We start from the raw sequence: 13,595 nt of genomic DNA, 5'->3' as shown, positions 1-13,595 counted from the left end.
GCATGCATGCTAAGTCACTTCAATCATGTCTGACTGTTGGAAACTCTATAGACCATAGCCCACCAGGCTCCTCTGTCCATGGGATTCTCCAGGCATGAATACTAGAGTGGGTTGCCATGCCCTTCTCCAGGGGATCTTCCCGACCAGGAAGGCAGGTTCTTTACCACTAGCGCCACCTGGGAAGCCCCTGAAAACATGTTACAACTTTCTCTTGTTACTACTCTCTTTTTGCTAGTTTGTATTTCTTAAATTTCCAACAAGGGAAAAGCATCTAGTTTTTTCATTTTCCAAAAATAAAATTAGATTACAATATTGAGTAAGCCCCTCCTGGGAGAAGCTCTGTCCTGGGGGTTGGAGAAGAGGGAAGACCAGATCAAGCTGAAGTCACGCTGGTCCCATGGCAGTAGTAATGCAAGAGTTGTATGAAGTGGTGGGAAAAAAGCTTCCTGGGAGGTGACAGCCAAAGGGATCCTCTGGGGAGGCGGAGGCGGAGGAGGAAGGGGAGGAAGACGGATTCCCCGGTGCAAAGCCAGCTGGCGTGGGCAGAGCCTGCCGAGCTCAGTTGGTCTCTGAGTGCCACGCCAGGGAGCCTGGGTTTCTTCCTGAGGACACGGGGAACCACGAGGGATCTCAGGCAGGGGAGGAGCAAGGCGAATCCCAGGTTTACAACAGTCCTGCTCGTTCCATGGTGCGAAGAAGCGATTGCAGGGCAAAGACTTGAGGCTGGGAGACCTCAAGGAGGCTTTGCAAAATTGCAGATGAAAGCTGATGGGTCATAGCCATGGGTTGGGGCCTGAAGGCACAGGAACAGGGAGTGCGTAGAAGGTAGGGCTGGCAGGATGCAATGGATCTGGGGACAACGAGGCATCCTGGATGCCTCCCAGTTTCTGGCCTGGGGGCTGGCAAAGGAGACAGTGGCGCAGGATGAGACAGCGGAGAGCCAGGGTCTGGGATGCCTTAGAAGAGGGCTTCCTGGAAGAGGTGATACCCAGTGGAGCCTGGCAAGCGTGGGCTCTGGATGGGTGGGGACTGCAGGTCAGGAGACCTCAGGCTGAGTTCTGGCTGCTATGCTGTCCTAGGCAGGCGACTCCACATGGCTAATACTCTCTGCCCTCTTCTGAAAACAGGGGCCCATCATTCCTACACTCTGGGTTGAGGGAGGATTAAGGAGATAACACATGGCAAGTGCTTGGCACTGAGCCTGGCACGGGATGATCTGGGGGCCCTGCCCCTTATTCTTACTTTCCCATCACCCCATGCCCAGCATCTCCCATCCGCAGCATCCCCGGGCTGCCTTCTCCCCATGGCTTTGTGTTCCCCTGACCCAGTTAGGCAGGGATGAGGAGAGAATCCACCCTCCGGCTCCATCCTGCCACCCCAGAGGGAGGGATCCACGCACTCAGGTCTGAGCCCGGATTAGCTGTGTAATCCCCAGCTCTGACTGGACCATCTCTTTTCCTGCCCGGGAGAGGGGGCCTGGGGGTGGGAGTCAGGACTGCTGGGCCCTGGGCCTGGGGCTGCCCCACCCCTCTGGGAGCCCTCAGACAAGGTGCCCCGGCTCTTGCCTCTTCTTTTGGAAACGCCACTGACACCCTGAAAGGATTGTCATGTATGTGCCAGTTGCCCTGTGTGTCTGCTGTGTCTGGGGCGCTCTGAAAAGGAAGAAAGGCCTGGGTCGCTTTCCAGCTCTACACGCAGCAGCTTCACGCCCATGGACAAGAGATGAAACCACCATGGCCCTCCCTTTTCTTCGTGGAGAAAATGGAATTAACAGTACCTGGGGCTACTATGGGAAATATATGAGAAATTAAGGGCCTATTACTTTGTAAATGGCACATTTCTTGAGAGATAAGAAAGGATGGGTCTTCCTTAGCAGTCCAGTGGTTCCGAATCCGCCTTCCAATGCAGGGGACCCTGGTCCAGAAAGATCCCACATGCATGGGGCAACTAAGCCACCCATGAGCCGCAACTACTGAAGCCCGAGTGCCCTAGAGCCCCTGCTCCAAAACAAGAGAAGCCACCACAAGGGGAAGTCTGAGCACTCAACTAGAGAACAGCCCTGCCCCCTGCAACTACAGGAAGCCTGTGCACAGCAAGGAAGACCCAGTGCAGCCAAAATAAATAAATTAATTAATTTAAATTTTTTAAAAGGATGACCACAGGATAAGAGAATAGAGAAGCTGGGGAGAGAAGACCCAAACAGACATCTTGGGACTCAGAGCCACAGCATTCCAGAGAACTGACAAACTGATTAAAAAGTTGATCAAGCTTCGGAGACTTCAGGGGAAGGCGAAGATCAGACCTTCTCAGGTCACTGGAGCCTGGTGGTGGTGGGGTGGGGGTGTTGGGGACAGAAAGGCCCTAAAGTCCCAAGCGGAAGAGGTCCTGGGGAGAACGGGGCGTGACGTGGCCTGGGCCAGAAGACCCTGCGCGGGAGAGGCCGAGTCCTTCCATTCAGGCCAGGGCCAGGTTGCCAAGGCAGCGGGGACCACGCCAGGATCTTGAGCAGCAGCGCCAAATGCCAAACTCTCCTGACCCGCGCCGCGGGAGGAATGGTGCGGACAGTGCAGCAGCACCGGGGAGAGGCTGGGCCGCCCGATGACCAGCTCCACCCTCTTGGCCTCACCCCAACCTAGGACTCTAGACATCCCTCCTCTGGGAGACTCTGCCCCAGAGCCCTCGCCTGCCCCGCCTCCCGGCTTCCCCGAGCCCAGGGGTGCCCGAGGTGGGTGGGGGGAAATTCACAGACTGGCAGAGCTGGGACAGGGCCAGAGCAGTACAAGGCAGGCAGGAGGGTCCAGCTGCATAGTGGGCTCAAAGGCTGAGAGTCCGGAGGCAAATGCGAAAGAGCAGAGCCGGCGAGCAAGACAGTAAATAAATGCCAGCCTCGCGGCAGGAGAAAGGCAGTCCGGAGGCCCATGGGACTACATCTCCCAGCAGCCTCAGCGCCAGACAGGGCACTTCCGGCCTCTCCGTGCTCCCTCGAGGAGGCGGGGCCAAGGGCGGGGCGGGAGCGGCGCGGGGAGGTTGGGGCGCGCCCTGGCGTCAGGGCGCGTGTGACGTTCTTCCTGTGCGCCGCCTAGCGTCTCGGTCGTGCCGGGTCCTGAGCTTCAGAGCTGTGAAGGTGACAGCGGGCGGTGACCGGCTTGCCTTTCCCCGCCCCGCCCCGCGATGCTGGCGGCACGGCGGCTGCTCGGCGGGTCGCTCCCCTCGCGGGTGTCTGTGCGATTCAGCGGCGACACGGTGAGGCCCGCCCTGGCTCGTTCCAGGGGCGCTCGCGGGCCGTGTCTCGCTGTCGCGTCTGCGCGCGCCATACCTGGGTCCGTAGTGCCTTCTGGAGAAGCCTCTCATCTCCCCCGTCTGACAGGAAGGTTGCCGATGTAGGAGGGGACGGGTTCCAAACGGGAGGCTGATTCTCCCCGGCCCCCTAGCCCTCCGGCTCCTTGGCTTCCCCTTATTTAACAATTGCGCGACCTAACGGGGAATTTTGCAGGTGGCAAAGCGTCCTTGTCTCATTCCTTCCTCGCTACAACCTTGTAGTGCGTGAAAGGGTCATTGCCCCATTTTACAGATGCAGAAACAGCTTTGGAGAGGGCCGTTCATTCCTCGTCCAAAGTTCTGCTCCCTGTATTGGCCCTTAAGGGGTTGGGTGTCTGGAAGCGAGGTCCCCTTAGCCCTCAGCTGGGGTTCTCTCTGTGTCTCGTGGGATTCCAGAGCCATCTCTCCTCAACAGCTTTATCCCGAGCGGGTCTCCCGCCATCATCTTGTGTCCCAGCCCCAGTGAAGCATTCCTCTTCCTTCAGAAAACGCGTTTTGTCTCCAGCAGAGTTTAGTCATATAAACAAGACTTTGGCCAAATTAAGTTTTGGTCCAGCAGAGCCATACAAGTAAATAAATGGACATGACATCACGCTGGGTTCAGGGCTGTAGTCTGTGCTGTGGATCCTGTGTGGGCTTTGGCCACAGACAGACCTGTGTTTAGATTCCATCTGCTCCTTCAGGCTGTGTGCCTTTTGTAAACTCATTTTGTTCTGAGTCTTGTTTCCTCTTCTGTGAAATGGAGGAAATCATTCCTATCTCAGGGTTAGGAGAATGAAATGAGATCTTGGATATAAAAAGCTTAGCCTAGTGCCTGCTAACAGAAAGTGCTTACTAAATGGTGATGGTAGTCATGACCCTACGGAGGGTTCTGAAGCTTTGGCCCCTGCCCTCCTCCCAGTCCAACCCTCCTTAACTAGGGGACCCAAAAATCTGTAGTTCCTGGCCTGGCCCCTCATAATCCCAGAGCTCTGCTGGGCATACTGACTCTCTGTGTCCCCAGACAGCGCCCAAGAAAACCTCATTTGGCTCGCTGAAGGACGAAGACCGGATCTTCACCAACCTGTATGGCCGCCATGACTGGAGGTGAGATGGTGCCCTTAGGCTGGTGGGTCCCCAGGCAGGGCTTCCTCCTCACTGCCTTCCCCACCCTGCTGCTGCTGCTAAGTCGCTTCAGTCGTGTCTGACTCTGTGCGACCCCAGAGACGGCAGCCCACCAGGCTCCCCCGTCCCTGGGATTCTCCAGGCAAGAGCACTGGAGTGGGTTGCCATTTCCTTCTCCAATGCATGAAAGTGAAAAGTGAAAGTGAAGTCACTCAGTCGTGTCTGCCTCTTAGTGACCCCATGGACTGCAGCCTACCAGACTCCTCTATCCATGGGATTTTCCAGGCAAGAGTACTGGAGTGGGGTGCCATTGCCTTCTCCTTCTGTCCAGGCTTAAAGGTGCCCAGAGTCGAGGTGACTGGTACAAGACGAAGGAGATTCTGCTGAAGGGGCCTGACTGGATCCTGGGTGAGGTCAAGACGTCAGGCTTGCGGGGCCGTGGAGGTGCTGGCTTCCCCACTGGCCTTAAATGGAGCTTCATGAATAAGCCCTCAGATGGCAGGTGTGTGTAGGCAGGCAGAAATGGGGTTGCACCTCTGGGTGGCTGGGGCTTACCTGGGCCTTGGGGCTGTTTCCTTGGAAACTGAGAGTGAATGGAGTAGGAAAACCTTACCAGAGCTCCAGCAGCAGGGACTCGGTTCCATCGTCTTCCTCAGGAGTCTTGAGGGGCAGCAGAGTCTACACGAGATTTTAACCCAGCAGACTTAATTGATCAGTTGCTGGCTATGCCAGCTAATCATATAGCTGTGGGCAGTCTCCTGGCCTTTCTGACCTCAGTATTCTGTTCTGTAAATGTGTATTGTATTGTGCAGGGATTAGAGAGATACTGTGCCTTCCAGCTTTTGGCCTGCCCTTTGGTCTGCGTGTAGAAAGTAAATGATAAATGTCAGCTCTGCCTCCTTTTGGCTCCAGAGATACGATGGAGGTTCACGGAATGCTCATTGTGACCAAAAGCAGATGTGGGCTCTTGAGAAAGCACTGGGAGAAGCATTTGGGCTGAGTAGAACCAAGACCTTGCCTGCGGTCATAGCTGCCCCAGTGTGGACTAGGCAGTGAGCTCCCCGTCATTGGTGGTGAGCAAGCAGAGCCCTGGGGACTTGTTGCGGGGACAGAGGATTGGCTGTCAGATAAAACCTGTTTGAGGTTTCCTGGTAGACTGGGGTGGCATACGGTTGAAGGCCTGACCCTGGTGGCCCTGTGGCCCAACTGCCCTGCTGGCCCCTGCAGGCCCAAGTATCTGGTGGTGAACGCGGATGAGGGGGAGCCAGGCACGTGCAAGGACCGAGAGATCATCCGCCACGACCCCCACAAGCTGGTGGAAGGCTGCCTAGTAGGGGGCCGGGCCATGGGCGCTCGTGCCGCCTACATCTACATCCGCGGGGAGTTCTACAACGAGGCCTCCAATCTGCAGGTGGGCAGGGGGAGGGCCAGGTGCTGAGTGGGCACTCTCTTACCCCAACCCAGGCAGAGTTCTTCTTAGGTTCTCACGTGGGATCTATCTGGTGTTGTGCTGGGAGGGTGGGGATCTCTCGAGCTGGCCTGTGTCCTGAATGGGACGTGCACCCCAAAGCCTCTGTCTCGCTCTGTGTCCCAGAGCCTCAGCCTGGGAGGTCTTCCAGGGCTCCAGGGCTCCTGGGCTGGGGGTAGGCTAGAGAACTCACACGTGGGCATTTTTCTTGAAGGGTCAAGAGGTCATGTCAGTAATTCTCAGCCCAGTGATGCCTATAGTAATTGGTCCAGGGCCAAAGCCTCACCTTTCTATTAGGTTCATAACCTGGCACATGGTAGCATTATGTGTGTTATTACATATTTAAAAATCAGCCTCCAGGGTCTTTTCCTCTACTCAGAAGCAGTACTCACTCATTGTAAAGACAGGAATCCACACACGCCAAAGAAAAATCTCCCATAGACTGGCTACCTAGAGAAACTACTTGCTGAAATTTTCATTATTTCTTAAAGTCTTTGAAAAATACATATAGTTGGAGAATTTGTTAAATGTTATCACATTTACAAGCAGCACATGCATTGTAAAAATCCCTACCCTTCTCCCAGCACGTCTTCTGCCTGTGTCCAGAGGGAGCTTTGGCCCTGGACTATGGTGATGGGCTCCCTGGGCCTGTACCCCGCCCTCCCACACACAGTATTCCTGGGCTCGTGGGGACTGTGTCCATACATCTGTCCCACAGGTAGCCATCCGAGAGGCCTACGAGGCTGGTCTGATTGGCAAGAACGCCTGCGGCTCCGGCTACGATTTCGACGTGTTTGTGGTGCGTGGGGCCGGGGCCTACATCTGCGGGGAGGAGACTGCGCTCATCGAGTCCATTGAGGGCAAACAGGGCAAGCCCCGCCTGAAGCCGCCTTTCCCTGCAGACGTGGGTACGACCTGGCGCCTGGTCTCATCCCGGGCCTTGTCCTGTGGAACCTGGGATCTGGCTTCAGGTCGCCACTGATCATTCTTGGGGAATTTCTGAGTCCCTTCTGCACTGGGGGGCCTGACACCGAGTAGGTGGGAACAACATAGAGGCTGCACCAGTGCCCCCCGGAGTCTCATCCTGCCCCAGGGCACAGGCCACACACCCGGGTGCGCTCCTACCCCCCGGGAACTTGGGGCAGGGTGGCAGAGATGCAGCACAGCTGGAATCGGGCTCCCGGGGGACGAGAGGAACACGGGTGGAAGCAGGGCTCTCTGCTGCAGAAGCAGACCCTGGACAGATGCCACCTCCAGGAGACCCGCCCCAACTGTCCCCAACCTCCAGCAGCCACTGGTTTGTTTCCTTTTTTAAAAAAAAAATTTGTTTTTGGCCGTGCTGGGTCTTCGTTGCTGGGCAGGTTTTTCTCTCCTTGTGGCAAACGGGGCCACTCTAGTTCTGGTGCACGGGCTTCTCATCACGATGGCCTCTTGCTGCCGAGCACAAGCTCCAGGGTGCGTGGGCTTCAGTGGTGGAGCTCCCGGGCCCTGGGGGCAGGCTCAGTAGCTGCGGCGCACAGGCTTAGTTGCCCCTCAGCACGTGGGATTGAACCCACGTCTCCTGCATTGGCAGGTGGATTCTTTGTCACCGAGCCACCAGGGATGTGACATCCACCAGGTTCTCATCCTCCTCCCCCGCAGGAGTGTTTGGCTGCCCTACAACCGTGGCCAATGTGGAGACGGTGGCCGTGTCCCCTACCATCTGCCGCCGTGGGGGTGCCTGGTTTGCCAGCTTCGGCCGAGAGCGCAACTCAGGCACCAAACTGTTCAACATCTCTGGCCACGTCAACAACCCCTGCACTGTGGAGGAGGAGATGTCTGTGCCGCTGAAGGAGCTGATTGAAAAGCACGCCGGTGAGGCCTGGGGCCAGCCAGTGGGGTGGGCGTGCCTCGGGGGCCTGGGCTGGGGTGGGGGCTGACAGGCGTGCCGGCCCCCGCCCTGACCATCCATCCTCTCGGGGACTGGCTGGGGCCCCAGGGGGTGTCACGGGTGGCTGGGACAACCTCCTTGCTGTGATCCCTGGCGGCTCGTCCACCCCGCTGATCCCCAAGTCCGTGTGTGAGACGGTGCTGATGGACTTCGACGCGCTGATACAGGCGCAGACGGGGCTGGGCACGGCTGCTGTGATCGTCATGGACCGCTCGGTAAGGAAGGGCTGCCCATGCTCCCCACCCAGTGCCTGCCTTAGGCCAGCCTGGCTAGTAACCCAGCCCGAGCTTCTCGGAGACACCTGCCAGTTCTTGGGTCCCGATTCCTGTCACCCAAGATACAGGGAGGTGGGAGAGGCTGGGGGGCAAGGCTTGTCTCTGGGGAACGGCCATGGAGCCTGGCAGCGCAGGATGCCTGGGGTGGGTGGAGGTGGCCAGAGCACTGCTGGAATCGGGTGGGTGTGCCGCCAAGGGCTGAGGCTCAGGCTCGGGCACCTCCTCACTGCCCCTTGTCTCCGCAGACGGACGTTGTGAAAGCCATCGCCCGCCTCATCGAGTTCTACAAGCATGAGAGCTGTGGCCAGTGTACCCCGTGCCGAGAGGGTAGGCGTGCTGGGCAGGCTGGGGGTTTCTCTGTGGCTCACGCCGGGCCTGGGTGGGGCACGGGGCACAGGTGGCGTAGGCTCCGGACCCTGAATACACTGCTGCGGGCGCCCAGCTTGCTGTGGCTTCTCTCAGCCCCCCCACCCCATGACCTGCACCCCTCGGGTTCCATCCCCTGCACCCCGGCCTGGGGGGCCAGCAGGCCATCTCTTGCTGCCCCGGCACAGGTGTGGACTGGATGAACAAGGTGATGGCCCGCTTTGTGAGGGGAGATGCCCGGCCGGCAGAGATCGACTCCCTGTGGGAGATCAGCAAGCAGATCGAGGGCCACACCATCTGCGCCCTGGGCGACGGGGCTGCGTGGCCCGTGCAGGTATGCTGCCTCACAGGGGTGAGTACCTGCCCCAGAGGGGCGCAGGGGGTGAGTGCCTGGGCATTGGGGGTGGGCGGGGCTTTCAGACTCTGCTTCACACAGTGCTCCCTGCATCCCCACCCCCACCCCAGGGCCTGATCCGACACTTCCGGCCGGAGCTCGAGGAGCGGATGCAGCAGTTTGCCCAGCAGCACCAGGCCAGGCAGGCCGCTTCCTGAGCCCATGGGGCTGGTGTCCGTCTGTCTGGACGGCTGGACAATAAAGCTAGCAATACCCACTCTCGCGTTGCATCTTCTCTGTGGCCTTGCTTGCCTGCATGCTGCTGCTGCAGCCCGTGACTCGCAGAAGCTTGTTTCTCAGACAGTGGGGGATAGGTCAGGACAAGGTCGTGTTGAGAGTTGACACCTTGACTCCTGTGTGTCAACCTGTCGCAGACTGGGCATGCTCAGTCATGTCCGACTGTTTGGGACCCTTTGGGCTGAAGCCCGCCAGGCTCCTCTTTCCAGGGGACTCTTTCCAGGCAAGAATACTGGAGTGGGTTGCCATTTCTTTCTCCAGGGGATCTTCCTGGCCCAGGAATTGAATCCTTGTCTCCTGCATTGCAGGCGGATTCTTTATGTGCTGAGCCACTAGGGAAGCCCTTGTCATAGATCTCCCTGAGCGTTTATCCCTCAGTGCAGCAATCAAGAGTGAGAAGGGGAAAACTGGCCTGGGGTCCAGACCTGGTCCTGGCCCTGTGCAGGCCTCTGGAGGGTGGGAGCAAGGAGAACAGCACCCATTCTGCCCTGTGAGGCGATGGCAGGGAAAAAACGGACTGTCTGGTCTGGTTGGGAGGAGAGGTTTATTCTTGCTTTGTGATTTGATGGTGGGGTGAATTTGGAAGTGGGGAAGGAAGGAAGCAACTGACCAGGGGCTGGATAGCGGGAGTGAAGCAGCCCAGCGCCTTCCAGCTCTGCAGAGAGGCTGTGGGTCAGCCTGGGGAAGGGGCACTGAGCCGGCCAGGCTGGGGGCCCCACTAGTCGCTGAGCTGGAGGGGCGCGCCGTCCAGCGGGTGCCACAGCTCCAGCCTGCGGTCACTGTGGCCCAGGCATTCGCGCCAGTGTTGCTGGCGCTCCCCGCTGGCCCGGCTGCTCAGCTGCACTCCACCTGGGTTTGGGGACAGGTCAGGAGCCAGGTGGGAGTCCCACCCCCCGACTTAGCTCCCCCACATTCCTGCTCACCAATGAAGTCGTCAGCCGTGCCCAGGTCGTAATCCCATACAGACACCAGCAGCGTCTTCTGGGCCAGCTCCTCCCGTGGGCCTGCATAGAAGAACTCCTGCAGGGGACGCGGTGAAAAGGAGGCGGCCTTAGTCCTTCACAGCTTTAGGAACAGACTCAGGTGAGTGGCCCAGGGCGGCTGGGGCCTGCACTGTGAGACAGGATGCCAACCCCTCCCCCAGCAGCCGGGACTGCCTTCTCTCGGGCCGGCCTACCTCGTTGAACTCGGGGTTCAGGGTCTTCTTCCGAACGCTGGTCTTGTATTTCGATTTCCTCCCTGCGTTGGGATGCAGGAAACTGGGAGAGATGAGGTTGGTTTCGGTTTGACCCCGAGAGGTGAGCCACGGGGGCACTCTGAGGAACCCCCACTGCCCACCCGGCCACCTGCTTCACACTCACAGGCGGACGAAGGGGTCCGAGTAGCCGTTGGCGTCCATGGGGGCAAGGTGGGCGCAGCGCAGCACGCCCACCAGCAGGCCACCCCGCTGAGAGCTGTAGCACAGCGACAGCAGGACACGCCCGCGCTCCTCCGAGGCCAGCTCTGCCTCCACCTCCTGCTGCAGGGGTAGGCCGGGTCAGCCCACGGCCCAGCACCCACAGGGTAGGGTGGGTCAGCCCGGCGGCCCAGCGCCCACAGGGTAGGCTGGGTCAGCCCTGCGGCCCAGCGCCCACAGGGTAGGGTGGGTCAGCCCCGAGGGAGAACTCAAACTGGCCTCAAAGAAATCAGGGGCCAGTGTCCGATGTCGTGGTCCAGTTTCCTGATACTGTCACTGACTTAGTGCCCTGGAATGAGACTTCCAGGTCCACTCTACCCTCTGGGGCCTGAGAAGGGGAGGGGGCTTGTCCGGGTCTCGTGATCGGCCACTTGCGGCTGTGTTTGTCGTGGAAGGGGAGGGAACTGATGTCTCTGAGGGTCACAAACGCATAGGAGCTTCCTAGGTGGCCTTCCATTAGGGGCCTGTCTCTTCCCTCTTGGGGAAGCCTGGAAGCAGCTCCCAGAGGGTTGTCCCTCCTCAAAGCGCACACAGGCCTCGTCAGCTGCAAGACCCTCCCCCCTCACACCCCACACCCCAGAGCCAGATGCTGAATGCCCTTTGCCCACCCCCCCCACCCCCCATCGGCCCCTGGTGCTTCCAGAAGGACTTGGAGGATACCATGGAAAGAATGTGCTTCTCCCACCCTAACGTGATTTGCAGAAAGCCCATCTGCCTTGTGTTCAGTTCTCAGTATGGGGTGGGGGGGTTGTGAGTGCCAGCCAGGCGCCAGGGGGCTGCTGTTGGGGGTGGGGGGGAGGGCTCTGGGACGGGAAGGGCTTGTAGTAGGGCTGCTCCCCTGGGAGGGCTCCCCAGCCTGGACTTGACTAACCGACAGTCGCAGGCTCCACTAGGGGGCAGGGCAGCAGCGCCTGGCCCTTAGGTCCTGGGGGAGCTGGGGCAGGGAGGGCCCTGCCCCAGCTCTGCGGGTCCCTGGGGCCCCTGGGCTGCAGCGGCTCAGGCCAGGTCTCTGGTTTCATTCTGCCAATCCCTTGCGTCACCTTCACCCCTCCTGACAAGGGCCAGTCCAGAGCGCCCAGCCCAGGAGCATTGCCTGCACTGCCCCAGGGGCAGGCCTAGCGGCCGTGGGCCGAGCACAGCTGTTCTCCCCTGAACTCTGACCTGCCCCGCCCACGCGGGCCACTGACCAACTGCCCAGCTCCAGCCTCTGTCTCAAGCTGGCCTGTGCCCCTGAGACCACGAGTGTTCACGGGCCCGGAGAGAGAGAGGGCCTCAGTTTCTCTGAGCTCCCCTGGGCCCAGAGCCCTGCCCAGCACCCACCTCTGGGTCCCACGTCTCACCGACCTCATACAGAGACATGCCGCGTGCTGTGTCCAGGCTCTTGGGTCTCTTGGTCTGAAAGAGAAGAGAGACCGGTCACCTGGGCCAGAGGACACCTGGGTCTCCCTCCCTGTCACCCCGACCCAGCCCCACCCTGTGCGCCAGCCCTACTCACCAGCCTCCGCCTCTCCAGACACACGTTGAAGCTCCGGGCCCGGTTGGGCACCAGCTTCCTCAGGGGCACCCGCAGCTCTCCCAGGGGAGGCGCCCGCCTCCGTCGCCGCAGCCACGGGTCTTCACACACACACAGCCTGGGGGCCACCCAGGTCAGCCTGGCCAGGCCAGCCCCCCATCCCCACCCCTGCCCCAGCCACCCCCCTTGTGGCCCAGGCCCCATCCTCACCGCAGGGTCTTGCGCCGGGCGTCCTGGAGGGTGAACCCATGATAGGTGAGCGTCTCCTCCCAGACAGGACCCCTCGTGCCCCGAACTGTGCGTGTCCGCAGCTGGCTGGCCTGAGGGCCAAGCAGGGAGTGCCAGAGCCCTCCTCGGGCCCCGGCGCCCTGCCTGGGTCCCCCCGTCCCAGCAATGGGGGGACCTCTGCCTGAGGGGGAGGCCTTGGGGAGGAGGGGCATGGCAGACCAGGTGGGCGCTCCAGGCTGGATACCTGGCTGAGGGGCAACGGTGGGGGCCTGCATCTCGCCCTCACCTTGCTGGCTCCGGGCAGCAGGTTGGCTTTGACGAAGGTGTCCACGGAGCCAGAGGCTGGTGGCTTGAGGTCCTGGGAAGGGAGAGTGGCTGTGGGAGAGGCCCGGGGCACAGGCCCGAGCCCCGGGGACACCGCCCGCCCCCTCCTCACCTTGGCACGGTGAGCCGTGCAGTGCAGGGTGCTGTTGTCCGTGTCAAAAAGGAGCGTGAACTCGAGGGTGCCGAGGGCGGCTAGGGGCAGGTGGCAGGCAGGTCAGCGTCTGCGTCAACCCCCGCCGGGCACCACGCCTCATGGTCCTCCCTGGTCCGAAGCCTGGCCTGCCTGCCCCAGACCCCCTTCCTGGATGGGCGGAGCCCAGAGTGTTCCCCCTCCCACCCCACCCCAACTCACTGCTGTCGTCTGAGTCTCCCTCTGGCTCTGGGTCCAGCTGGGGCTGGAGTGCAGAGCGGACGGGGGTCACTGGAGGGCGTGGGTCTGGGGGGCGCAAGGCGGGCTCAGCGGTGGGGTAGAAGTGCGGGAAGTAGTGGGAGATGAGGCGGATGGGCCGGATGGGGCCCGGGCTCACATCGATAGCCATGTGCTCCTGCATGCTCACCCGTCCCCGGCCCGCCATGGGGGCACAGACATGGGCAGGGACTCAGAGGAGCCCCCGAGGACCACAGATGAGGGGGCGGCACTGACCCACCCAGACAGGGCCAACAGGCATCACTGAGGGCGTCGTGGAGGGTCCTAGGAGGCAGTCGGGACCTGAGGACAGAGCACAGGGTCAAGGCTGGTGGGGTGGGGGCCTCCAGCCTTAAGGGGGGGCACCCCGTGTGCCGGCGGCTAGGCCGGCGGGGCCACTTACCGCTCTGAGAGCCCCTGCACCTGCCTGGGTGGCTGCTGGGCGCTGACTGAGGTGACCCGTGAGAGCCAGCGGGTGGCCGTGGGGGAGGCGGAAGGGGCGGGACTCGGGGCCCCCCCAGAGCCCAGGAGCCCGCAGCTCCCTGCCCTCCACCCCAAGGGTCCCTTCCCCCGCAG

The 13,595-nt window shown here is 60.7% G+C and overlaps 2 protein-coding genes across 2 annotated transcripts; one reads left to right on the top strand and one right to left on the bottom strand.

Moving 5' to 3' along the window:
* The first annotated feature begins 3,057 nt into the window (after positions 1–3,057).
* On the top strand, positions 3,058–9,075 carry NDUFV1 (NADH:ubiquinone oxidoreductase core subunit V1). Its single transcript, XM_055580649.1, has 10 exons — positions 3,058–3,243; positions 4,322–4,404; positions 4,754–4,924; positions 5,650–5,833; positions 6,609–6,798; positions 7,532–7,744; positions 7,869–8,035; positions 8,341–8,422; positions 8,650–8,795; positions 8,927–9,075. Exons 1-10 carry the CDS (start codon positions 3,172–3,174, stop codon positions 9,011–9,013), a joined length of 1,395 nt encoding a protein of 464 aa, XP_055436624.1. The 5' UTR covers positions 3,058–3,171; the 3' UTR covers positions 9,014–9,075.
* Positions 9,076–9,619: 544 nt separating this feature from the next.
* LOC129652255 (double C2-like domain-containing protein gamma) lies at positions 9,620–13,549 on the bottom strand. The gene is made up of 10 exons (XM_055580657.1): positions 12,966–13,549; positions 12,726–12,805; positions 12,576–12,647; positions 12,272–12,381; positions 12,044–12,179; positions 11,893–11,943; positions 10,454–10,611; positions 10,270–10,351; positions 10,016–10,112; positions 9,620–9,941 (listed from the first exon to the last, which is right to left on the bottom strand). Exons 1-10 carry the CDS (start codon positions 13,186–13,188, stop codon positions 9,811–9,813), a joined length of 1,140 nt encoding a protein of 379 aa, XP_055436632.1. The 5' UTR covers positions 13,189–13,549; the 3' UTR covers positions 9,620–9,810.
* Between the last annotated feature and the right edge of the window lie 46 nt (positions 13,550–13,595).

The sequence above is a fragment of the Bubalus kerabau genome, chromosome 5 (assembly GCF_029407905.1).
Source record: "Bubalus kerabau isolate K-KA32 ecotype Philippines breed swamp buffalo chromosome 5, PCC_UOA_SB_1v2, whole genome shotgun sequence".
NCBI lineage: Eukaryota > Metazoa > Chordata > Mammalia > Artiodactyla > Bovidae > Bubalus > Bubalus kerabau.
The sequence above is the reverse complement of the archived record's forward strand: the minus strand, read 5'-3'. Positions and strand labels throughout refer to the sequence as shown.

Bases quoted from the DNA above. Each gene is read 5' to 3' on its own strand.
- NDUFV1 (XM_055580649.1), top strand. From the start codon at position 3,172: ATGCTGGCGGCACGGCGGCTGCTCGGCGGGTCGCTCCCCTCGCGGGTG. The intron at 3,244-4,321 runs GTGAGGCCCGCC...CTGTGTCCCCAG, and splicing joins TGCGATTCAGCGGCGACACG to ACAGCGCCCAAGAAAACCTC. The intron at 7,745-7,868 runs GTGAGGCCTGGG...CTGGGGCCCCAG, and splicing joins GCTGATTGAAAAGCACGCCG to GGGGTGTCACGGGTGGCTGG.
- LOC129652255 (XM_055580657.1), bottom strand. From the start codon at position 13,188: ATGGCGGGCCGGGGACGGGTGAGCATGCAGGAGCACATGGCTATCGAT. The intron at 12,648-12,725 runs GTGAGGAGGGGG...CTCCCTTCCCAG, and splicing joins GCACGGCTCACCGTGCCAAG to GACCTCAAGCCACCAGCCTC. The intron at 10,612-11,892 runs GTCGGTGAGACG...CTACCCCTGCAG, and splicing joins GCGGCATGTCTCTGTATGAG to CAGGAGGTGGAGGCAGAGCT.